At 47.4% G+C, this 24,364-nt stretch overlaps 1 protein-coding gene across 2 annotated transcripts in view; it reads left to right on the top strand.

Annotated features, from left to right (window-relative positions):
• Positions 1–24,232, top strand: part of DHX16 (DEAH-box helicase 16) — a 65,517-nt gene extending 41,285 nt beyond the window's left edge. The window contains exons 18-23 of one of the 2 annotated variants that reach the window (XM_040323448.1): positions 1,723–1,885; positions 4,793–4,954; positions 5,878–6,051; positions 7,968–8,115; positions 8,632–8,643; positions 24,125–24,232. In XM_040323448.1, the coding sequence (XP_040179382.1) occupies positions 1,723–1,885; positions 4,793–4,954; positions 5,878–6,051; positions 7,968–8,096 (628 nt within the window). In that variant the 3' untranslated portion in view covers positions 8,097–8,115; positions 8,632–8,643; positions 24,125–24,232. The remainder of the gene's footprint in view (positions 1–1,722; positions 1,886–4,792; positions 4,955–5,877; positions 6,052–7,967; positions 8,116–8,631; positions 8,644–24,124) is intronic. The other variant, XM_040323449.1, reaches the window with a different exon arrangement.
• Positions 24,233–24,364: the final 132 nt, after the last annotated feature.

Genomic DNA, 24,364 nt, shown 5'->3' with positions numbered 1-24,364 from the left:
TGTAAAGGTAAAAAAAAAAAGTTTTCCCTAAATAGCTTAATTTACCTTAGTACAGTCCTTCACTTACCTCATCCTTCAATTTTGCTTTTAAATGTCCTTATTTCTTCTGAGAAATCCTCACTTCCTGTTCTTCTGTCTGTAACTCCACACAGTATGGCAAGGCTTTCACCCTGGTGTGGAGAAAGCCTCTTGAGGGGGCGAGCAGGCGTGTCAGGACACGCTCTATTTTGCAGATAGAGAAAGGAGCTGTGTGTTAGTGGGCGTCCTGACACTCCTGCTCGACCCGATCACAGGACACCAGCGGCAATTGGGTCCCGCGGGTGCGGAGCTTTGGACTGGGTCGCGAGCGCGCTGCTGCGCTCGCGACCCACGGCTGGGCTTCTTAAAGGCAACGTACAGGTACGTGCCTGTGCCCAGCTGTGCCATTCTGCCGACGTATATCGGCGTTAGGCGATCCTTAAAGCGGGGGTTCACCCTATCGACGGGAAAATTTTTTTTTTTTTTTTTTTTTACCTTAAAATCAGGCATTGTAGCGCGAGCTACAGTATGCCTGTCCCGAATTTTTTCCCCCCATACTCACCTTGTAGTCGTCCATCGAAGATACCGGGGAATGGGCGTGCCTCTGGAGACGGAGGATGATTGACGGCCGGCTCTGGCGCGTCACGCTTCTCCGGAAATAGCCGAAATAGGCTTGGTCTTCACGACGCGTGCGCATAGCCTGTGCGCAGGCGCCGTGAAGAGCCGAGACCTACTCCGGCTGTCTTCGGGGAGAGTGACGTGCCAGGGCCGGCCGTCAATCATCCTCCCTCTCCATAGGCACGCCCATTCCCCGCGGGAGCCGAAATCTACGATGGACGACTACAAGGTGAGTACGGGGTTAAAAAAATCGGGACAGGCATACTGTAGCTCGCGCTACAATGCCTGTCTCGATGGTAAAATCATGGGATTGTGGGTGAACTACCGCTTTAAGTAATTAATGACATGCTGTCACCTGTGCAGTACAGCATCGTTATATAACTGGTGTGACGGTCATCAGGGATACTGACTTGTCACACTTTGTGTAAAATAAATGTAATTTAAAAAATATATATGTTATTACTTGGTTTTTAATACAGTAACCAGAGCAATACAGTGTTACGATACACTGTACTACTGGGAAGGCGATCAGGGTTTTTTTTTTTTTTTTTACACACTGATTGCTTATAACTGAATTTCACAGTTATAAGCAACCATTTTTTCCTGAATGAAAAAATCTAATCAGTGTTTACTATTGTGTTTGGCCACAGCTAGTCGCATAGTACAGATGGGCTGTCATTAGCTTTTTCTGTACCATTTTCTGTGATAATTGTGACCAATCACAGAGCTCATGATAATAGTACACAATGAAAGGCATGAATCAAAGTATTTTATTGTTTGCAATTGTCATGTGATTTGTTGTTGGCCACAGCGATCACATGGCACTGGGCCGGTACAGCGATCTATCATCGGTTGTGTCCAGTGGACACAGCGGGTGACAGATTGCGCTGGAGTGCGGCTTGATCGTGGGAGGACATTATAGGAAGTCCTCCCAGGATAACAGGGCTGCCACGTGGCCATCATATTACCATAGGCTGGGCAGGAGGGGGTTAAAATAAGAGATCCAACTGTGAATAATAGAGAAACAAACCCATGAAAGTAAGCAATGATTACATGTGTGTTTTTTTATTTTTCTTCATTATCAAGGTATGGCTGTTCAGAACAAATACTCAACATTGCTGCTATGTTGTCTGTGAACAACGCAATTTTCTATAGACCAAAAGATAAATTAGTCCATGCAGATACAGCTCGTGTCAACTTCACTGTTCCCGGGGGAGACCACTTGGTGCTGCTCAATGTGTACACCCAGGTATGTGTGCTGAATGTACATGTTCAAATAAAGCCAGGGAGGTACGGCTCATAGCAACTAGTCATACAGTATGTTGGCTTTCTTATATGTTTTAGGACACAGCAGACCTCTGTGGTACAACACTAAGCAAAAGCAGATGTCCATGCTTTCCCCTTCTGGGCTATTCAGTCCTTCACACAGGAAGCAAGAGTTGAGTGTCAGCTTGGTGTTTTTAGCACCCTTAACTTAGTATCTTCAGTGGTAAGGGCTTTAAAGCGGGGGTTCACCCTATAAAAAAGAAAAAAATTTTTTTTTTTTCCTCTAGCATAAAATTAGGCACAGTAGCGCGAGCTACAGTATGCCTGTATTTATTTTTTTAGCCCCGTACTCGCTGTGCAATCGTATATTGAAGATTCCGACTCCCCGCGGGGAATGGGCGTTCCTATCCAGAGGGAAGGTGATTGACGGCCGGCACGTCACGCTTCTCCGGAAATAGCCAAAATAGGACTTGGCTCTTCACGGCGCCTGCGCATAGTCTGTGCGCAGGCGCCGTATAGCGCCGTGAAGAGCCGAGACCTACTCCGGCTGTCTTCGGGGAGCGTGACGTGCCAGAGCCGGCCGTCAATCACCTTCCCTCTGGATAGGAACGCCCATTCCCCGCGGGGAGTCGGAATCTTCAATATACGATTACACAGTGAGTACGGGGCTAAAAAAAATAAATACAGGCATACTGAAGCTCGCGCTACTATGCCTAATTTTATGCTAAAATGTTGTTATGGAGGGTGAACCACCGCTTTAAATACAAAAAAAAAAGGGGGGCTCTGCTCCTTCTAGCTTAACCTTGGAGTATTTTTTTTTCTCTGCCTCCTAGCAGTGTTGCAGTGGCCTCTCAAACCCTGTGATTCGCTATAAACATTCTCTGTAAGCCACCCCTGCCCCCATCAGTGTTATATCAGATATAGAGATATTGGCCTCTTGTAACTTGCTGTATAAAAATGTTTGATAAGGCAAAATAAGTCAACTTTTATTTTATTTTTTTCCTAAAAAGCTTAAAAAACAAAAAAAAACTGTCATAAGAGAACCATGGTGTCTGCCTATTGTTTGTTGCCTGGGTTTCATGTTCATGCATAGACTTTAGTACTGTCTGCATCACTGACGTGGAATAGTTATAGACATGAGAAATTGACACTTATTTATAGCATGCATGTTCTGGGTATTTTCCGTATCTATGTCAGTCACAGCCAGAAGAATTTTTAGGAGACCAGCAATGGCTGCCATCATACTTCTCTCATAATGTTATTTTAAACAACCAAGACAAGGTACCGTAATGCTAACCTGTATTACTGACAGTACAGCTTACTTATATTTATAGCAGACCAAAGTGATCCAGCTCAGAGTGTTGTGTCCCTGATCGCAAGAGGTGATTACAAGAGGTAGTTTCTGTCTGGTCACTTGGGGTTTGTTAGTCTATGAGCCACTTGGTGACCACTGAGGCTACTGTGGTCAGAGTTGTGAACTGGTGGTGTCTCTGTCTATCTGGACATCCTTGGGTTAGGGTAGTTATAGCGGGATAAAGCCTGCAGCTAAATTTGAAGGCACTATTTTCCTTTTAAGCAGAAGTGATTTGAGTTGCAGGTGGGGGAAGGAGGGTTCCTCTCCATCTGATCGTAGAGCCAGTGAGCTCTGCAACTGGTGGCAAAGTCTGCACTATAGAGAGGGGAATACAAAAGAAAAAAAATTCTAGGAAAAGCATTATAGTCTTTAGATGACCCCAAGTTTAGAGTCTATATTGCAAACTAAAATCAGCCAGGTAAGGGGTTAAATCCAGCACAGGACCATGCAGCTCCATCTGCCAGTGCAACACTAAACAGTGAAGACATAAATGAAAAACAGATCACCTGGGGCTCCTTGTGCAATACAGTTTTATTGAGTAGATAAGAGATAAAAAAAAGTTAGTTACAAGAGTAATGTGAAGTCAAGCGATTCTGTAGAGAATCCAGGCCAGCATACAGAGTGAGATCATCTGGACGGTAGGAGAACAGAGGCTGAGAAGTGGAATTCAGCATGCAACGGCTTCTTTTCAATGACTGGCTACTAGGATGAGGCGACAATCATGGCTTTGCAGAAAACCAGCAGTAAGAAATGCTGTACAAGGAGGTAACCGCACACAGATTTACTGCAGGACTTGTCTCAGTAACCTCATCCTAGTAGCCACACCAGTCATTCCAAAGAAGCCGTTGCATGCTGGATTCTCTCAGCCTCTGCTCTCCTACTGTCCAGATCATGGGTCTTCAAACTATGGCCCTCCAGCTGTTCAGGAACTACAATTCCCATCATGCCTAGTCATGTCTGTGAATGTCAGAGTTTTACAATGCCTCATGGGATGTGTAGTTCCAGAACAGCTGGAGGGCCGTAGTTTGAGGATCCCTGGTCCAGATGATCTCACTCTGTATGCTGGCCTGGATTACCTAAACCAGGGATATGCAATTAGCGGACCTCCAGCTGTTGCAGAACTACAAGTCCCATGAGGCATAGCAAGACTGACAGCCACACGCATGACACCCAGAGGCAGAGGAATGATGGGACTTGTAGTTTTGCAACAGCTGGAGGTCCGCTAATTGCATATCCCTGACCTAAACAAATGCTCAACTTCACATTCCTCTTGTGAGTGTAACATGTTTTTTTTATTTTTTTATCGCTTATCTACTCAATAAAACTATTGTGTGTGTGTGTGTGTGTGTGTAATATATTATATATAAATATAGTGTGTATGTATATAATATATATATATATATATACATACACTATAAATGCAAGTAATTTTCTAGCAAAAAACATACTTTTACTTGTATGTCAGAATTAGCCTGGTAGGGAAGTAGTTAATTTCCTCTGTCTGTTGCTTATTCCCATTCGTCTTGTTTTATTCAGTGGGTGGAGACTGGACACTCTCTGCAGTGGTGCTATGAGAACTTTATCCAGGCTCGCTCCCTCCGCCGAGCCCGAGATGTCAGAGAGCAGCTGGAGGGACTCATGGGAAGGATAGAAATTGAGCTGAAATCATGTGAAGGGGACAATGTACCTATCCGTAAGGTAAAGTCGGCTAGACATTATCCAACCTGCATCATTCAAACCATACAAATAGAACTAGTACCGTATTTATTGGGGTATAGCGCGCACCCCTAAAGTTGCCCCGAATTCCTGTGGGAAACAGTTTTTTTGTACTTACAGTTTTGGTGTCTTGCGCGGCGTCCATCGTCGGGTCCGGCGTCCGTCTGTGGCTTCGGGTGTCCTCTTCGTCGGGTCCGGCGGCGTCCTCGCCGCTCGTTTCCCGCGCCGAGTTTGAATACTGCGCCGACATATACAGAGTGCAGTACACTCGTGTATTGTCGGGCAGGCTCGGCTACTCCCGCGCTGACTTCCTGTACGTCAGCGCGAGAGGAGCCGAGACTGCCCGACAATACACGAGTGTACTGCGCTCGGTATATGTCGGCGCAGTATTCAAACTCGGCGTGGGTATCGGCGTATACCGCGCACCCACGATTTTGCCCTGATTTTCAGGGCAAAAAAGTGCGCGGTATACGCCGATAAATACGGTATTTGTAAATGTAAGGACTTGTTATTGTACAGTATATGCCACTATAGCTTTTGCATTACTGCACTGTTTTGGTGGGATTATAGTGTCATTATGGGTGGAGGACCATGGTTAGTACTTTCCATTTTGAGTGTGTTATTTTATCTGTTACCCTGAGGATGGAGACCCTGCAAGACCCCAAAACATTGGCTGCTTTGACCTATGTGACATTACAATAAAATTCATGAGCGCATGCATGGAGTGCTAATGACTTCTGCCAGTACTGGTTTTTGCATGGGCCCCTGCGTTGACTAATTCCAGGTCCAGCATCATTGGGATTGTGCTGTTCCACCATAAGATTTTCTGTTTTAGCATATCATGCTCTGCAATGGCAGAAATGTGTTTATTACTCACCTTGCTATTATCCTCTGTTTTCTGTCAGGCTATCACAGCTGGCTATTTCTACCACACGGCCAGGCTCAGCCGCAGTGGGTACAAGACAGTGAAGCAGCAGCAAGGTGTATTTATACATCCAAACAGCAGTCTGCATGAGGAGCAGCCACGCTGTGTTATATACCATGAGCTTGTCTTCACCACCAAGGAATACATGAGACAGGTCAGCATTGAGAATGTACTTGTGTAATATCATATGTAATGTGCATGTCACAGGATTTCAGGGCTTGACTCGTTTTTGCATATGTATAGAAACATTTTAGGCCTCTTGCACACTGTACTGATGTGATGAGTATTGGACATTCCTGGCAGAAAAAAACGCACGGATGGACTGTATATCACTTTCACGTATTTGCAAGTATGCACACACAAGCAAGATGCGTGGCATTTGCATGTTTTTGTGCGTAGTTGCGGGTATACAAACAAAAATACTGACCGGCAACTCAGATTTCTGTGTGTGTGTATATAATTTTGGTGATCAATATGCAATGCATGTGTGTACAGACACATTGAAAAGAATGGACTGCATTTAGATCAGTAAACAAAATGCCTGAAAATGTTGTGTCTTCAGGCAGCAGTGTGCAAGAGGCCTTAAGGTAGATTTAGACATTTATCTTCTGAAGTCCGATATGCGTTCGGATCACACTTCAGAGGCTACTGACAGGTGGTAAGGAAGCAGTGTGGCATCTTCTCACCTCCGTGTTTTTAACCCAATTTTTGTCGACAAACATGCCTCAACTGCATGCATTGCATCCAGTTGTGGGACATTTGCAGTGCTTGCTCATTTGCTCTAGTGGCTTGCATTCGGTGGACTTGCCCCCCCTGCTGATTGTTACACCTTGGGTCATAGAGCTTTACTTGCCAAAGGATTTGTACTTTATTCAGTTGGGTACCAATGCCACATTGCATACCCAGGTCTACGACCCCAGCTGTCTCCCTTGCTATTAAGCAATACAGCTTGGCCACCAACTCACCCCCCAGCTGACTGAATAATGAAGGAGCCATCTGCTCTCTTCTATCTTGTTTCCCCGAAAATAAGACTGGTCCAAAAAAAACACACTAGGGCTTATTTTCAGGAGATGTCTTATTTACAGTATGTACAATAATCTACATTTATTCAAATACAGCCATGTCACCATGATGATCCTAAAGTGGATAAAAAAAAATCCTCCTGGTCCTTTAAAGCATGATAGGCAGCACAGTGCAGGAGTCGGCATTATGACATTCTGTAACCCCAAAAACAAACCTTGGTTAAAGTCATTGTAAAATTATGTAGACCATTTTGTAAAAAGATTTCATGTAACTTTATTATGGAAAATACCTTATTTACAGGGCAGCTGGGTGCTCACGTGACCCGCTGGAGATTTTCTGCACTGAAGAGGGAGCGGCTTCTGACATCAGCTGGGAGAAGAGAAGCGCTCTGGCAGGTCACGTGAGCACACAGCTGGCCTGTAAATAAGGTGTTTTGCCGGAAAAAAAATAAAAAAAAAATTAGACATACTGCACATTTATATAATTTTTTTACAAACATGTTTTTATAACAAATTTAACTAGGGCTTATTTTTGGGATAGGGCTTATATTGCAACCATCTCAGAAAATAACGCTAGGTCTTATTTTTTGTGGTAGGGCTTATTTTTGGGGAAACAGGGTAGCAAGCTCCTGACATTAGTTTAACTACTGCAATACAGTAGAACCTAGTTAGCTCCCAGCGCTACGAAGTTTGAGTCCTGCTGTGTGGGGAGTTATAGAAAGGTAAAAGCATGCTTGGGTGCTTTTACTGCCATATTTAAAATGCCATTTAAAGTGGAAGTCCAACCAAACAAGATACATAGTGGAAATATATAAATGTGAACTGTTTTAGCTGCCAAAGGGTTTGACATTTTGTTCAGCCCTTTATGAGATTTATACATGCATGTTACACAGCTTTAGGAAAGCACCAATCGCCTCACTGCTCATTGGACAGATGATGTGAATTCACTCTAAAGTAAGCAGGCTGGTGACATAGGCTTGTGTTGGTCAGCAATATCTATTCTTTCCTCATACAATTAATGACAAGTTAATTATGTTTATACTGACAGATCATAGAGATTGACAGTCCATGGCTGCTTGAAGTAGCTCCACATTATTACAAGTCCAAAGAGCTGGAGGATGCAGGAAGTAAGAAGATGCCGAAACAAGTTGGAAAAAGCAAAGATGAGCTGGGCTGAGGTGATATTGGTTGTTAAAGTGGAGTTCCACCCATAAATATAACATTACATCAGTAGTTTTAAAAATATGTCATTCGTTTTTTCCGAATTTTTTTTTTTTTTTTTAGATGCCTTCAAAGTGTTGTTGCTAGGCAGAATAGTTAATCTTCCCACTTCCTGCACCTAGGTGCTTAATGCTTCCTAACCTACACCGCACAGACTCCTGGGAACGTAGTGGGTGTAACTTTCCAGGAGTCTGTGCATTCCCCAGTCTCAAAGAATAATGTGATGCTGAAACCTGATCTGACACTGCTTGTGCAGCACTGAGCATGTGCGAGATTTGCAAGACTGAAATCCAGGAAGTCATACAGTCTGGCTTCATGATGCACACACTTAAGATGGCCCCAGTCAATTTCTATTTTATAATAGATGCTGTAACAACCTAACAAAACGGACCTTAGTTTACAGACTAACTTTACTAGAATACATTAAGCTTGTGTATTACAGGGGTATTTATATTTAAAAAGTGAAATTGTGGCCGGAACTCCGCTTTAAGTACTGAACTCAGGTTTGTGCTGCCACATGGCCTGAACACAATCAGGGGGGACCTTGTAAAGCCATATGCATTTCAATGGATGTAAAATACAGTGAACCTTTTAAAGCGGAGTTCCATCCTGAAATTTGTTTTACATATTCACACTCCTTTTATATATAATGAAAAGTGATGAGCGCTTAAAACTACTATAGTGGGTATCCACAAAGTGATAACATGTACAACACAATAGGTGATGTGAAGTGACACAAATTGACAAGTGAATCCTAAAAGGGAAATGGAAAAAACAAAACAAAACGTCCTTCAAAATATATGAACTGTCCTTTTAAATAGGTAAATGTTCAAGTTGGTGTCCAAATCTTCATTAGGATTTCTGGTTAAGGGGAAATCTGTATAAAACAATGAAATCCGTGCCCGGTCTCCCAGAACTCTCACCTTACTATTGTTGAATAGTGCATGTAGTATGGGCGTAAGAGTCTCCAGGGATGTGCTGCTCAATTCTCTCCAGGTCCTCTCTTATGTGTCTGCCTCTTGCATTAGGTGGTCACACTTGTCCCAAGGAATAGTGAACCTAATAAGTGCTCAGCGCACCATGTGTATGGGGGAGGAAGAGAAGGATGCCTCCAATGGTGAAGTATCATAAAAATGGGATGATCTTTATTAAATGGCTAAAAGGTGGACTCTTACATAGATAAAAAATAAATGTGCATATAAATAAACAAGACGCGGCGTTTGCAGCGCCGTCTTAAGTCTCCTCCGATGTCTTCCTGGTCTGTGACAGTCTCGCGTGATCCCAATCCTGATTGTTTTGTTTTTTCCATTTCCCTTTTAGGATTCACTTGTCAATTTGTGTCGCTTCACATCACCTATTGTGTTGTACATGTTATCACTTTATGTGGATACCCACTATAGTAGTTTGAACTACGGTTTTGAGCGCTCATCACTTTTCATTCTATTTATTTATTTGTGTACAGTGAACACCACTAGATACTGCTGTTTTTAACGTATAGCACTCATTTATTAATATTTGTTTACTCACAGTAGCGCAGACGTTTTCACCTTTATCACAGTCCTTTTATAGTTTTAAGAAACATTTGGGGGGGGGATTTACTCACCAGAAATGCCCTGTTGCAATGTAGTGGCTCCTAATCTGCCACTTCCGGGTTTGCGGCGCTCCGCGTCACTTCCTCGCCTGTGCTCAGTACTGTGAGCAAAAATCGTGTTTTCTCTTATCGTCCATGGACGGACACAGCGCCTTAAATCTTGACAAGTGGGTTATGTTCCCTGTTTACAGGAGAGGACTAGGCAGAAACATGTTAGATAATTAAATACATGTTACATTAACAGAGTTGAACAGCCCCGCCCAGGGGGCGGTCCCTCCAGACATAACCCTCCTCACTGCAGCATGCAGCCTCAGTTTCGTTCTGCCTAGCAAGGAGGACGACGTATGGCTCCCCTTTGGGCCCAGCGCCCTGAGGAGAAATTTTATTTTACTTTTTCTTGAAGAATCTTCTTTCAACTGTCGGCTGAGAGACAGGCTGGATAATATAGATCCTTGTAGTCTACTCAGTCCGACCAGCAAGTGTGGGAACACCTTTGCAAAGAGGCTTGGCCTGCCACGCCATACCTCATGACTCCTGAGGTGGCCGGTGAGCTTTGCTCCGAGGTCCACATATGACAGGGCTGTGGTGTTGTCTCACTCACAGTGGACCGGGCCGACAGCTACCTCCATTGCGGTTGTAGTTCTGTCAGGAATGCATCAGCAAGTCCTCGCTCGGACGGGTAAGTACAGTCCCTCCTGCTTCGGTGGGTTGGTACAGCTGGGCATTCCTGGGGTTCAGGGGTCCTCTTCTCCTCCCTTCCCTGCTCCTTTTCCCTTGCCGCTGTCAGGGGGCCTTCCTGAAGGGACTGTTATCTGGCCTGTGTTTTTTCTTTTTTGTATGGGGCTTTCCTGTGAGGGTTTTTTCACTGTTAAAAAGCCCTAGGAGGCCTTTCCTGTTAAAACGCGGCATTTTGCCGCCATTTGGCACACAGGTCCCTGCAGATGCCGCACAGTTACCTCACGCTTCTTTTCCTCTCACACGCTGTGTGATGAGAGCGGACGGCAGCGCTGGGCAGTCTCCTCCTGAGGTGAGTGCTCTGGGTACCCCTGATCAGCGCAGCAAGTGGGTGAGAGGCCCTGAATAGGGCTCTAGGAGCTTTTGTTTATTTGTAAGGACAGGTGTGCATATTATAATACACACTATATGTAAATATTATTAATATTTGGAGTTAGTATCTGGGTCCTTCCCCCAACATGCTGCTGGTGGTGGCAGCAGGTGTTGGCACCTGGGATTCCCACAGAGGTTTTATTGTTAGTCCTGGACACGTTTGTGCCAGGTTGGGGGTGGACTGCGGACAGGCGGTAAAAGAGTGCCCCCTTTCCCCGTTATCCCCTGGGGAATGCTCTGTTATGGAGCCATGGACCAGGTACCTGAGTAGTAAAAAAAAAAAAAAGCAGGATAAGGCATTTATGGGTGCGCTTCTCACTGCTGCAAGGGACTCTCTTAAGCTGGATAATGCAGCTAGGTTTCCGCCGAGGGCTCGGACTTTTTTGAATCGCACAAATCAGACGCTCTGTGTAGGTTTTTTCCTTCTGTGCCCTTCTTTGATAATTTCTAAGAGGCGGAATGAGAACAACCGCTGAGGGCTTTTGTAGTCCCTCACCGCCGGGCGGTTCAGTGCCTCTTTGAGGAGAGCCTTTTCAAAAGGTGGGCTTCTTCTCCGGTGGTGGACCCTCCGGGTGTAATGTATAGGTGACCACTCTCCCTATTGCAGGAACCCCCGCTTGTATGGATCTGACTGACGGAAGATCCAAAGTACTGGCCCGTTCCATGTTTACCATGCTGGGTCTGATTTGCGGCCTATTGTGGCCACTACTTTGGGGGTCTCAGTCGGCGCTGGCGCCATTTTATGGGAGGTTTTTCAATTACATTGAAAACTCCCATTGGTGGCCATTTTGTCGTAGCCGCGCTATGGCGCAGCTTACATTGCGGTCAGCCATTTTCCTGTGGCTGCATTCTGAACGCTCAGTGGCCATCTTGGAGTAGTCCTGACTAGGGTTGTCCCGATACCAGTATCGGGACCGATACCGAGTATTTGCGGGAGTACTCGTACTCCCCCAAATACCCCCGATACTGAAATAGAATACTATCCCCCCCGCCGCAAACCCGTTGCCGTAAAAACCTGTCGCCGCAAACCGCAAAGCCGCCGCCGTTAATCAGCATGCGGGGAACATTACAGCTTTCGTTTGAATAGCTGTATCCCCGCGGCGTATAGACACTCCCTCTTGCGGATGATCTGTCCAATCCCGCGCATGGGGGAGTGTCTATACGTGGCGGGGATACAGCTATTCAAACGAAAGCTGTAATGTTCCCCGCACGCGCGGCATCATCCAGGTATGTAGGACATGCAGGGCCGGCCCTACCATGGGGGACCATTGGTCGCTCCGCACGGCCGCCCCACCCCCCCTCATTTCACTGTGGATGCCGTGGCGCCGCTGCTATTAAATGTAATAGCAGATCACAGCTGGCCGCCTCCTCATATCCTCTCCGCGGCTCCCCCCTTTACTGCTGACAAGAGAAAGTCAGTTTTCAGGCTGACTGCCAACAGCGAGAAGGGGGAGGAGCTTTCTGATCAGTGGAGATCCCATGATGAAAGATGGATCACTATACGCACTGGCTGCTGACACTGAGAGAAAGTAAGTGCCAGCGCCACTAATCCCATCTCCACCTGCCTGTGTCTTAACTCCCATACCATCCCTGCCTGTGTCTAACTCCCATACCCCCTCCCTACCACCCATGCCTGTGTCTAACCCCCTCCCTAACCCCCCTGCCTCTGTCTAACCCCCCCTAGCACACCTGCCTCTGTCTAACCCCCCCTAGCACACCTGCCTCTGTCTAACCCCCCCTAGCACACCTGCCTCTGTCTAACCCCCCCCTAGCACACCTGCCTCTGTCTAACCCCCCCTAGCACACCTGCCTCTGTCTAACCCCCCCTAGCACACCTGCCTCTGTCTAACCCCCCCTAGCACACCTGCCTCTGTCTAACCCCCCCTAGCACACCTGCCTCTGTCTACCCCCCCCTAGCACACCTGCCTCTGTCTAACCCCCCCTAGCACACCTGCCTCTGTCTAACCCCCCCTAGCACACCTGCCTCTGTCTAACCCCCCCTAGCACACCTGCCTCTGTCTAACCCCCCCCCTAGCACACCTGCCTCTGTCTAACCCCCCCCCTAGCACACCTGCCTCTGTCTAACCCCCCCTAGCACACCTGCCTCTGTCTAACCCCCCCTAGCACACCTGCCTCTGTCTAACCCCCCCCTAGCACACCTGCCTCTGTCTAACCCCCCCCCCTAGCACACCTGCCTCTGTCTAACCCCCCCCCCCCTAGCACACCTGCCTCTGTCTAACCCCCCCCTAGCACACCTGCCTCTGTCTAACCCCCCCCCTAGCACACCTGCCTCTGTCTAACCCCCCCCCTAGCACACCTGCCTCTGTCTAACCCCCCCCCCTAGCACACCTGCCCCTGCCTCTGTCTAACCCCCCCCCCTAGCACACCTGCCTCTGTCTAACCCCCCCCCCCTAGCACACCTGCCTCTGTCTAACCCCCCCCCCCCCCCTAGCACACCTGCCTCTGTCTAACCCCCCCCTAGCACACCTGCCTCTGTCTAACCCCCCCCCCTAGCACACCTGCCTCTGTCTACCCCCCCCCCCCTAGCACACCTGCCTCTGTCTAACCCCCCCCCCCTAGCACACCTGCCTCTGTCTAACCCCCCCCCTAGCACACCTGCCTCTGTCTAACCCCCCCCCTAGCACACCTGCCTCTGTCTACCCCCCCCCCTAGCACACCTGCCTCTGTCTAACCCCCCCCTAGCACACCTGCCTCTGTCTAACCCCCCCCCTAGCACACCTGCCTCTGTCTAACCCCCCCCTAGCACACCTGCCTCTGTCTAACCCCCCCCTAGCACACCTGCCTCTGTCTAACCCCCCCCTAGCACACCTGCCTCTGTCTAACCCCCTCCCTACCACCCCTGTCTGTGTCTAACCCCCCCTCCCTACCACCCCTGCCTGTGTCTAACCCCCCTCCCTACCACCCCTGCCTGTGTCTAACCCCCCCTCCCTACCCCCCCTGCCTGTGTCTAACCCCCCCTCCCTACCACCCCTGCCTGTGTCTAACCCCCCCTCCCTACCACCCCTGCCTGTGTCTAACCCCCCCCTCCCTACCACCCCTGCCTGTGTCTAACCCCCCCTCCCTACCACCCCTGCCTGTGTCTAACCCCCCCCTCCCTACCACCCCTGCCTGTGTCTAAACCTACCTACCACCCCTGCCTCTGTCTAAACTCCCATACCATCCCTTCCCGAGTCTAAACCCCCCACCACCCCTGCCGCCTGTGTCTTACCCCCTCCCTACGTCTAACCCCCATACCACCCCTGCCTGTGTCTAAACCCCCTCCCTACTACCCCTGCCTGTGTCTAACCCCCCCCCCCCCCCCTCACCACCACCGCTGCCTCTGTCTGAACCCCACCATCACTGTTGCATGTAAATCTGACCTACTGATGAATTTAATTTTGGTTTTAATTGTCATGATATAAAATAATTGTGGGGGCCTTTTGGTTGGTATATATATATATATATATATATATATATATATATATATATATATATATATATATATATATATAGAGGGGGGGGGGGGGGCAGCACTTCATTCCTGGGCCCAGGCAGCACAATGTCTTGGGCCAGCCCTGAGGACATGGCTGTAATATGTGGGGGGACATGTCTGCAATATGTGGGGGGACATGGCTGCATTTGGGGACACATTTAAAAAAAGTATCGGTATTCGGTATCGGCGAGTACATAAAAAAAAGTTTCGGTACTTGTACTCAGTCCTAAAAAAGTGGTATCGGGACAACCCTAGTCCTGACACCTAGCACTGTATACAACTCACGGAGTGAGCATTTTGCACAGACAGTGAAGGAGCACTGACTCTCTCCTGAAGTTATCAGGCTAGCGGGACCAGCTGGTCCAGGGCCTCATATAGGTCTGTGATGCTTCATTGAATGCTGCACCCTTGTTATCCAGGGCTTCTGTGTCAGAATGGTTTTATGCACACGGTGGTGTGGTGGTTAACTCTATTACTTGGCAGCAAGAGAGTCATTGGTTAGAATTCAAACACTGACGCCAATCTGCCTGGAGCTTGCATTGTCGCTCCCTGTGTCTGCGTGGGTTACTCCGGTTTCCTCCAAAGGCATGTGTGCATACACACTATGGGCCAGATTCAGAGACCAGATACGACGGCGTATCTCCTGATACGCCGTCGTATCTATGCGCCCGATTCAGAGAATCAGTTACGCATAGATATCCCTAAGATCCGACAGGTGTAAGTTTCTTACACCGTCGTATCTTAGGCTAGCCGCTAGGTGGCGCTTCCGTATGTTTATGCAAGGAATATGCTAATTAGGTAGATACGGCGATTCAGAAACGTACGTTCGGCTGGCGCAATTTTTTACGTTGTTTACGTTAGGCCTTTTTCGGCGTATAGTTACCCCTGCTATATGAGGCGTAGCTAATGTTAAGTATGGCCGTCGTTCCCGCGCCAAGTTTTGAAAATTTTACGTTGTTTGCGTAAGTCGTTCGCGAATAGGGCTGGACGTCATTTGCGTTCACGTCGATTCCAATACGTCCTTGTGGCGTACTTTGGCGCAATGCACACTGGGAACTTGCGCCCAAAGTTACAGCGGCGTAACGTATCGGAGATAAGATACGCTCAGGTATCTGAATCCGGCCGTGTGTGTGTGTGTGTGTGTGTGTATTATTTGCTAAGCTGCGGGGTAATTTTACCTTTCCTGCAGGACGAGAGGTTTGGGGTTTTCTATGGGCCTCAGGCCCTAAATACCTTTTGTGAATGTCGGGTAGTTCCGCATGGAATCCATTCGTTCGGTGGTAGCTGTGCTCCATCCGGCGTCCTCAGACATCAGGGACGGATACATGCATGTCCCATTTTGCGCATGTCATTTTTTTTCTTTCTGTGCTTCGTGATGAGAAAGGGTCTCTGTCAGCCTGTGGCCCTCCCTTTTGGACAACTTTCTTGTGAGAGCAGCTTCTTTCTCAGACCTAGTGGATGTGTTATTCCCATTCAGACCCTCCAAAGATTCGGGTGGGTGTTAAACGTTTAGGCCAGAAGTTGTAGCATGCCTGCCCTCCATGTGTGCAACCCAGGGTACAAATCCTGGGCATGCTAGGTTCCGACCCAGTGTTGGAGTATCTAGGGTTGATCCGGACTCCTCGGTGGGGAAGGTCCTTCTTCCCCTGGAGAAATTGCAGACTCTTCAGTCTGCGGTGAAGGTATTGGCATCACACAATCGGTCTTCACTCTGGGTGCCTGCGGGTGGCTTTGGTCTACCATCAGGCGGACTACTGGAGTCACCAGATGCTGGACCAGGGCGACTGGTCTTTGTGCTTGGGGTGTTTCGGCTCCCTTGCAGAAGGTGAGCCTCACAGGGCATGAATCTCCTGGCCGCTCGTCTCCACCGCAAGGGTGTCGAGGTTAGTGGCCAGGTATAGTGATCTGGTACAGACGCGCAGGTGGCCCTGTGGGGTCTGTATCGGCAACTTTTTGCCGTTCCTCTATTGTAGTTGCTTCCTCGGCTGCTCCACAGAGTGGAGGCTGAGGAGATCCCGATGATTCTAATCGCTCCAGATTGACCTTGGCACGCCGATATCGGGCGTCTGGTAGCGGAGGTAACCTGGCGGTTGCCAGGGTGGGAGGTCCCTCTGTCTCGAGGTCCCATACTTCCTCCTGTTGTACAGTCACTGACTTGCTCAACATGGCTATTGAAAGCCAGACTTTAAGTTACCGGGGTCTGTCCGACTCGGCCATCTCAACAATGCTGAGGGCAGGATAGTCTTTTTCCTGAGGATCTACCGTCACACCTGGCAGGCCTACATCTCTTGGTGCGAAGTCCACGGACGTACTCTGTGTCCAGGGTCCTGCTGTTTTTACAACTTGGAGTGGATCTAAAAATTGCTTAAAGCACCGTTTGGGGGAAGATTTCAGCCTTGGCTGTGTTCTTTCAGTGGCCTTTTTGCGGCCTGTTTCCTGGTGTGTCCCTTTTTTGTGTGCAGGGGGTTTGTCATATTCTTTCCCCTCTTGGCCCATCTCTTCCCCCAGAGAGAACTCTGGTGCTCTCGGTTCTTCAGGAACCTTCCTTTTGGAAACAGAGAGATTTTCTCTTGACACTATCTCAGAAGGTGGCCCCTACCTCTGTTAGAGGGGTTTCTGAGTTGCTGGTCTTGTGAGCTGCCATGCTTGATCCTCAATAAGGATTAGGTGGTGGTGTGCCCGCGACCTTCCCTTCTTTCGAAGGTGGTTTCGGCCTTTTGCTGGAATAAGCACATTGCTCTTCCATCCTCGGCCGGCGCATCCTACGGAGGTTGCCTTTCATACTTTAGGCGTAGTACGTGCTTTGCGGGTGTACCAGCCTGCTACGGCTCAGTTTCGGAGTTCTGACTATCTTTTGTGTCGGTGTCTGATCCACAAAAGGGCCTGGCTGTCTCTTCGACGACCATTTCTCGGTGGATCAGGCAGGCTGTTATACAGGCCAATGCTCTTAAGGGGTGGGTCCCCCCTTTCCGGTCACGGCACTTTCGACCAAGGCAAGTGGTGCTTTCTGTTTTTTTTCCCCCTACATCATGCGTCGGTCTCACAGGTGTGCGAGCCAGCGACTTGCTCGTCCATTCACATTTTTTTTTTTCCAGAATTGACATTGGTTGCATCTTCTGATGTTTTTTTCGGCTGTTGCTTTTTGCCGGCGGCTGTTTAAAGTTGCACCTCCTCCATTAAGGAGCTTTGCTTGTTTTGGGGTGAAGTTAAAATTGGTTTTACTGATATAGTTCCCACCCCTCGTTTTTGACACTGCTTGGGGATGTCCCACTTGTCAAGATTTAAGGAGCTGTGTCCGTCCATGGACGATAAGAGAAAATAGGATTTTTTGTACTCGCTGTAAAATCCTTTCTCTGAGTCCATGGACGGACACAGCACCCACCCCTCCTTTGCAGGTTTGTACTGCATTTTACGAACTAAGGCTGCAGTGAGGAGGGTTATGTCTGGAGGGACCGCCCCCTGGGCGGGGCTGTTCAACTCTGTTAATGTAACATGTATTTAATTATCTAACATGTTTCTGCCTAGTCCTCTCCTGTAAACAGGGAACGTAGCCCACTTGTCAAGATTTAAGGAGCCGTGTCCGTCCATGGACTCGGAGAAAAGGATTTTACGGTGAGTACAAAAAACAGAGTTAGTCTTACCGGAAACTCTGTTTCCAGGAGTCTTCCAGGACAGCCCTTGAGAGATGGAGCTCCTCCCTGGACAGGAAACACATCACCCCCAGCTCTTTAAAAGGCGGTCCCTCAGGCATCTGTTCAGTTTTAATCCAAGAACCGAAGGACGGAGCTGAAATACAGTTAATAACATATATACCATTTACATTATTCATGCATATATATATATATATATATATACCTACCTCAAAGCATAGGGTGGGAACGTGCTGTCCTGGAAGACTCCTGGAAACAGAGTTTCCGGTAAGACTAACTCTGTTTTTCCCAAGGCGTCTTCCAGGACAGCCCTTGAGAGGATGAGCAAGCACTCACCAGTTTAGGGAGGGACTACTGCTTGGAGGACTTTTCTCCCAAAGGCCTGATCTTGATTACTCAAGACATCCAAACGATAGTGTCGAATGAATGTTGACATGCTTGACCACGTGGCGGCCTTACATATCTGCTCAGGGGTAGCGCCGGCTTTTTCTGCCCAGGACGTGGCTAACGCCCTTGTAGAATGTGCCTTCAAGCCTTGCGGAGGGTCCAGGTGCAGAGTTTTGTACCCTTCCAAGATGGCCATTTTGATCCACCTGGATATTGTCCCTTTTGAAGCTTGTTTTCCTTTTCGATTTCCGGAAAAAAGAACAAACAGGGCCTCTGATGTTCTAAACTCCTTAGTTGCATCTAGATAGGCAAGAAGGCATCTTCGGACGTCCAGCCGATGCAGCTGTTCTTCTTTGCTGTTTGCAGGTTTATTGCAAAAAGAGGGTAAAATAATGTCCTGACTCTTGTGAAAAGAAGAAGCGACCTTTGGAACAAAAGATTGGTCCGTTCTCAGAATGACCCGATCCTCCAATACCTGCATGTAAGGTTCTCTGATTGATAGAGCCTGGAGTTCGCTGACTCTGCGAGCTGTAGTCATTGCAATTAAGAAGACTGTCTTTAAAGTAATTAACCTTAGAGAAGCCTCTGATATCGGCTCAAAAGGCTCTCTAATAACTGCTTTCAACATAATGGAAAGATCCCATGTCGGTACTTTTCGGCATGGGGCCGGTCGTTGTTTAGCAACCGCCTTACAAAATCTGTTAATGAGTGGATCTTGCTGCAGTGAGCGTTGAACGTAAACTGATAAGGCCGCAATTTGAACTTTAATAGTGCTTAAAGCCAATTTCTTGTCGATGCCTTCTTGTAAGAATTCTAAAATTGTTGGAGAATCGTATTCTCTCTTCCTATTCTCTTTCAGCCAGAGATTAAATTTTTTCCAGTGTTTCTGATAAATTGCTCTGGTATTTGGCTTGCGACTCTGTAACAGAGTTTTGATCACCCTGTCTGATAGACCCTTAGACTTCAGGATGTCTATTTCAGATACCAAGCCGCCAGATTCAAAAAGGTTGGGTTGGGGTGCTGGACCGGACCTTGAGACAGCAGATCCGGACTGCACGGCAACATCCAGGGTGGCCGATCTACTAAGGATAGTAGAAGTGAAAACCAGGCCCTTTTCGGCCAAAAGGGGGCTATTAAAATGAGGGAAGTCTTCTCCATCTTGAATTTGGAGAGGACTCTCGGCAAAAGATGAAGTGGAGGGAAAGCATAGGTCAGGTTGAATGTCCAACTGTTCTGTAAGGCATCGACTGCTAGTGGCTGATCTCTTGGATTCAGAGAGAAGAAATTTGGTAGTTTGGCATTTTTCCTGTTTGCGAAAAGGTCGATTTCCGGAAGACCCCACTTGGTAACTATGTCTGCAAACACTGTCGGATCTAGAGACCACTCCTCTTGAGAGATCGACTGTCTGCTCAAAAAATCTGCTAGACCGTTCTGCGTACCTTTGAGATGGACGGCCGATAGGGACTCCAGATTCCCTTCTGCCCAAACAAACATTTCCTTGGCTATATTCATCAGGCTGGGGTTCCTGGTTCCCCCCTGCTTGTTCAGATACGCCACAGACGTGACGTTGTCCGACCTGATCTGCACATGCTGATGTTTTAGTTGGTCTTGAAATGCTGCCATGCCTTTTGCTACAGCTTTTAACTCTCTGTAATTTGATGAGCGCTTCTTTTCTAGGTGACTCCAAAGGCCTTGTGCCCATTGATCCCCTAGATGGGCTCCCCAGCCTTGGTTGCTGGCGTCCGTCGTCAGTATGAGCACAACCGAGGGGTTCCACAACAGACCTCCTTTCAGGTTGTTTTGGTTTCTCCACCACCAAAGTGCTTGTTTTGTTTTTTCTGCAAGAAACACTTTGTCCTCCAAGTCCTTTCCTAAAAGATTCTGTAAAAGGAATGACTGGAGCGGTCTTTGGTGAAACCTGGCCCATTTCACTGCTGGTATGGAGGCTGTCATGAGGCCTAGAACCGACATTATCTCCCTTATGGTTACAGGGAGATTTGTCTGTATTTGCGCTACTCGTTGAGTTATGTGATCGATTTTTTCTTGAGGAAGAAAGGTCTTCTGTTCTGTTGAATTTATTATATAGCCCAAAAACAGGATCTCCTGAGAGGGAATGAGGTTTGATTTCTCCTGGTTGATGATCCAACCTAACTGAGTCAACCACTGCTGGGCGACCACTAGGTCTGCCAGCAGTTTTTGCCTCGTCGGTGCTAAGAACAGTAAGTCGTCTAAATATGGGACGACTATTATGCCCTGGAGTCTTAGGGGGGCCAGTGTCTCCGCAAGAATCTTTGTAAAAATCCTCGGGGACGAGGAGAGGCCAAAGGGAAGAGCTTGACTCTGAAAATGATAAATTTTTTCTCTCACTTGAATGGCTATGCGGAGGAACCTTTGGGAGCTTTTCCTGATAGGAATATGAAGGTAGGCATCCTTCAAATCTATTTTTGCCATGAAACAATCTTTCTGAAGCAGATTTTTCACAGAATAGATCGATTCCATCCGGAACTTTTTGTATCGAATGGCCGTGTTCAAAGGTTTCAGGTTGAAGATCAGGCGGTACTTGCCTGACGGCTTCCGCACTAAAAAGACGTGCGAGTAAAAACCCTGACCCTCCTCTTGTTTGGGAACTGGTATTATGACCTTCTGATCTACAAGCTCTCCAATGAGATGTTGTAATGCCTGGGCTTTTGTCTGATTTTTTGCCAGTTGTGTAATCAAGAACCTTTTTGGTGGTGTTTGATCGAATTCCAGAGCATAACCCCTTTCTATGACTCCTCTGACAAAACTGTTGGAGGTCAGTTTTTTCCATTGTGGAAGGAAGTCCCCCAATCTTCCTCCCACTTGGATCCTGATATCACTGGGTTTTGGGATTTTTGTCAGGAGGGTTAAAGAGCACATTGGCTTTCTTTTTCCCCCCTTGCGTTTGAATTCCCTTTTTCCTGATTTTTCTTTTGTCCTTTAAAGGGACGAAAAAACTTCTTGAAACCTGACTTTTTCTTGTCAGGAAAAGTCTTCTTTTTATCCGCAGTGCGTTCTAACGCTTCATCTAGCGGAGTGCCAAACAAAAAATTTCCTGAAAAAGGAACGCTGCAAAGGCGTAACTTAGAGGCAGTGTCTCCCGGCCAGGTTTTGAGCCAAAGAGTTCTCCTCGCAGCCACTGATAGAGAAGCTGCCCTGGCTGAAAGCTTTACTGATTCTGCCGAGGCATCGGCAATAAAGCCCACAGCTTTAAACAGCATGGGAAAGGATTTTAACAGCTCTTCTCTAGACGTACCTGCTGTCAGGTGTTCCTGCAATTGTTTGAGCCAAAACTCCAAATTACGTGCTACACACGCGTGGTTGTTAATGCTGGCTTAAGGTTAGCCATGGCCGTGTCCCAGGATCTCTTGAGGATAACATCCCCTCTTTTATCCATGGGATCCGCTAAATGTCCCATGTCCTCGAACACGAGATCTGAGTGTTTAGAAACCTTTGCTAGTGGGGCATCAAGTTTTGGAGATTGATTCCAGACCGCAGCAGGGTCCTCATCAAAAGGGAATCTCCTTTTTAAACCACCTGAAAAGAAGGGCCTTTTGTCAGGTTCCTCCCATTCTTTCAGGACCAAGTCTGAAACTATTTTGTGCACTGGAAAAACCTTCTGTTTTTTCCTGCTTAACCCCTGATACATTTTATCATGACGTGAAAGCGAAGCTTTTTCCTCCTTCAACTCCAATGTCTCATGAATAGCCCCAATTAGTTCATCTACCTCCTCCTGGGAGAGTTTGAATCTAGTAGGGGTGTGGGAGTCATCCTGAACATTTTCTTGCCCAGAATCTCCCTGGGAAGAATCTGCCTCAGAATTCTCAAGGGAAATCTCCTCATTCTCTACAGGATCACCTGTTCCTGATGCTACCAGAACTGGAGAGGTGGGCACCTCCTGCTGTTTAGCAGCTGAACCTGCAATCTGTGTGTCAGCAATTTTTGTTGAGCGGGGAATCCTCTTCGCTATTCACAACAGTAGTAATACAGGGACCACATAAGCTTTTGGTATAGCCAGAAGCAAGCCTTGCATTACATGTGGCACATTTCTTTTTGTCTTTAGAAGGGGTTTTAGTATCCTTTGATTCTTTCTGACAGGAAAAGAGAGAGAGAGATAGAGAGGGACTCTTAGTAAGTACATAACACGTGCCCCCTCCTCCCCTGTTCTAAGGTGCCCACTGAGCTATACATAGGAATACAACCTATCTAGCTCCCCTATACAGGTGAAAAACACAGGCATAAGGTTCTGGCACAGCCAGCCTACCTGTGAAGAGCCGGCGCCAGACTCCCCTGGAGCGTGTGCAGCGTCCATGCTGCTCGGTGAATAGGCAGAGTACAGCCCACGCTTGCTGCCTTTTGAAAGCGCCGACTCGGCCTTCTTCAAACCCCGCGCCAGAAACCGGAACCTGAGCTTCCGGCGCACAGTGATGACGCGCATTCAGGCCTGGAGGTTACGCCCAGCGACTTCCGGGTCACGGCGTCCACCGTAAGGAAGATTTTCCCGCCGTCAGACGCCGCCGCCCATGCACGCCATCACTGCCCACTCCCTCGCCGGGCACCGGAGGGAAGGAAGAACGGGGAACTCCAAGCACATGCGGAGGGAACCCGTGGCCCAAAGAACGGAGAGGATTACCAGGTGAGGGAACAACCAGCCCAGCTGTCTTCCCCCGCCCTTTAGAGATGGACACTCTCCCGGATCCATCCCTCTCAAAGACGGTTCCTCAGTGACATGTCTCCTCCGTTCTGAGGAAACACATAAAACTGAACAGATGCCTGAGGGACCGCCTTTTAAAGAGCTGGGGGTGATGTGTTTCCTGTCCAGGGAGGAGCTCCATCTCTCAAGGGCTGTCCTGGAAGACGCCTTGGGAAAAACATCCTATTTCCCAACAGGAAATTATGCGTTTTAAGGCGGATCACATCAATGTTGCCATAACAAAGGGGATGGGACCTTCCTGCGTCTCTGCCTGTTATGGCAACTGTCTAAACAATTTGCGCTACAGCCGCCGGAGCATTGCGCATGCGAGAGATGCACCTCATCGCAAATACAGGAAAATGTTACAATTGGGCTTCACATGCCCACAATCATCATGGCAATAGCCAGAAGAGGATTTTCTAAATGAGTATAAAAAAGATAATTCAGATCCACTAGCAAACACATGTAAACTTTATTTGGGTTATTGTTGCATTATGATGGAATGCCTGGAAAAAAAAAAAAAATTCTGTGGCCGGAACTTGGCTTTAACTCTGTTTTATCCCTAAACCCCAACGACAAACATATTGCATACATTTTGCACACACCTACTTGCTTATCAATGGACAGCAGTATAGGCACAGGATTTTTCGGGGGTGACTTTGTAGATCCTGGTATATGGTCCAAAATTGCCCTGTACTGTCACATTGTGACAACAATGGATGTATCCAATAGTTTTGTCCCTATCTCCTCATATGCCTCCTCCTCAGTATAGCTAGGGCTGTTGTGCTAGACTCCCCGTTTGCAAAAAATAAATAAAAAATATATACAGAAATTCCCCAAAAGCAAATGTCTTCCCTCACACTCCTCCTGTGAGATCAAAAAATAAAAACGGTGCCCTAAAACACATGGTCAGTGTGAATTCACCCTTAAATGGACTTTAAAGGTTCCCTTTTAGCAAGTCACTAACTTGTGAGACTTTATAAATGTATGTACATATAGATGGATATAAAGACTTTTGGGGTAATTTTATTTTATTTTTTTCCAGAAAGAAGGGATGGAGAAGATCACACAGATCCTGAAGATGCAGCCTACCTCTGTTTCTTATTTGTACAGATTTTGTATTAAAGGTTTTATAAATTTTCAGTTCACCATTGTTTCTTGGTTTGTTTGAGGCACCAATTATACACATAATGGTCATATTATCAAAAAAAAAAAAATCCCATAAAAGCAGTGTGCTTGTGCTGTGTCATTTGGCCCCTCCTGCCATCTAAAAAAACCTGGCTAT

This window comes from Rana temporaria, chromosome 9, assembly GCF_905171775.1.
Source record: "Rana temporaria chromosome 9, aRanTem1.1, whole genome shotgun sequence".
NCBI lineage: Eukaryota > Metazoa > Chordata > Amphibia > Anura > Ranidae > Rana > Rana temporaria.
This window is presented reverse-complemented; position numbering and strand designations above follow the sequence as displayed.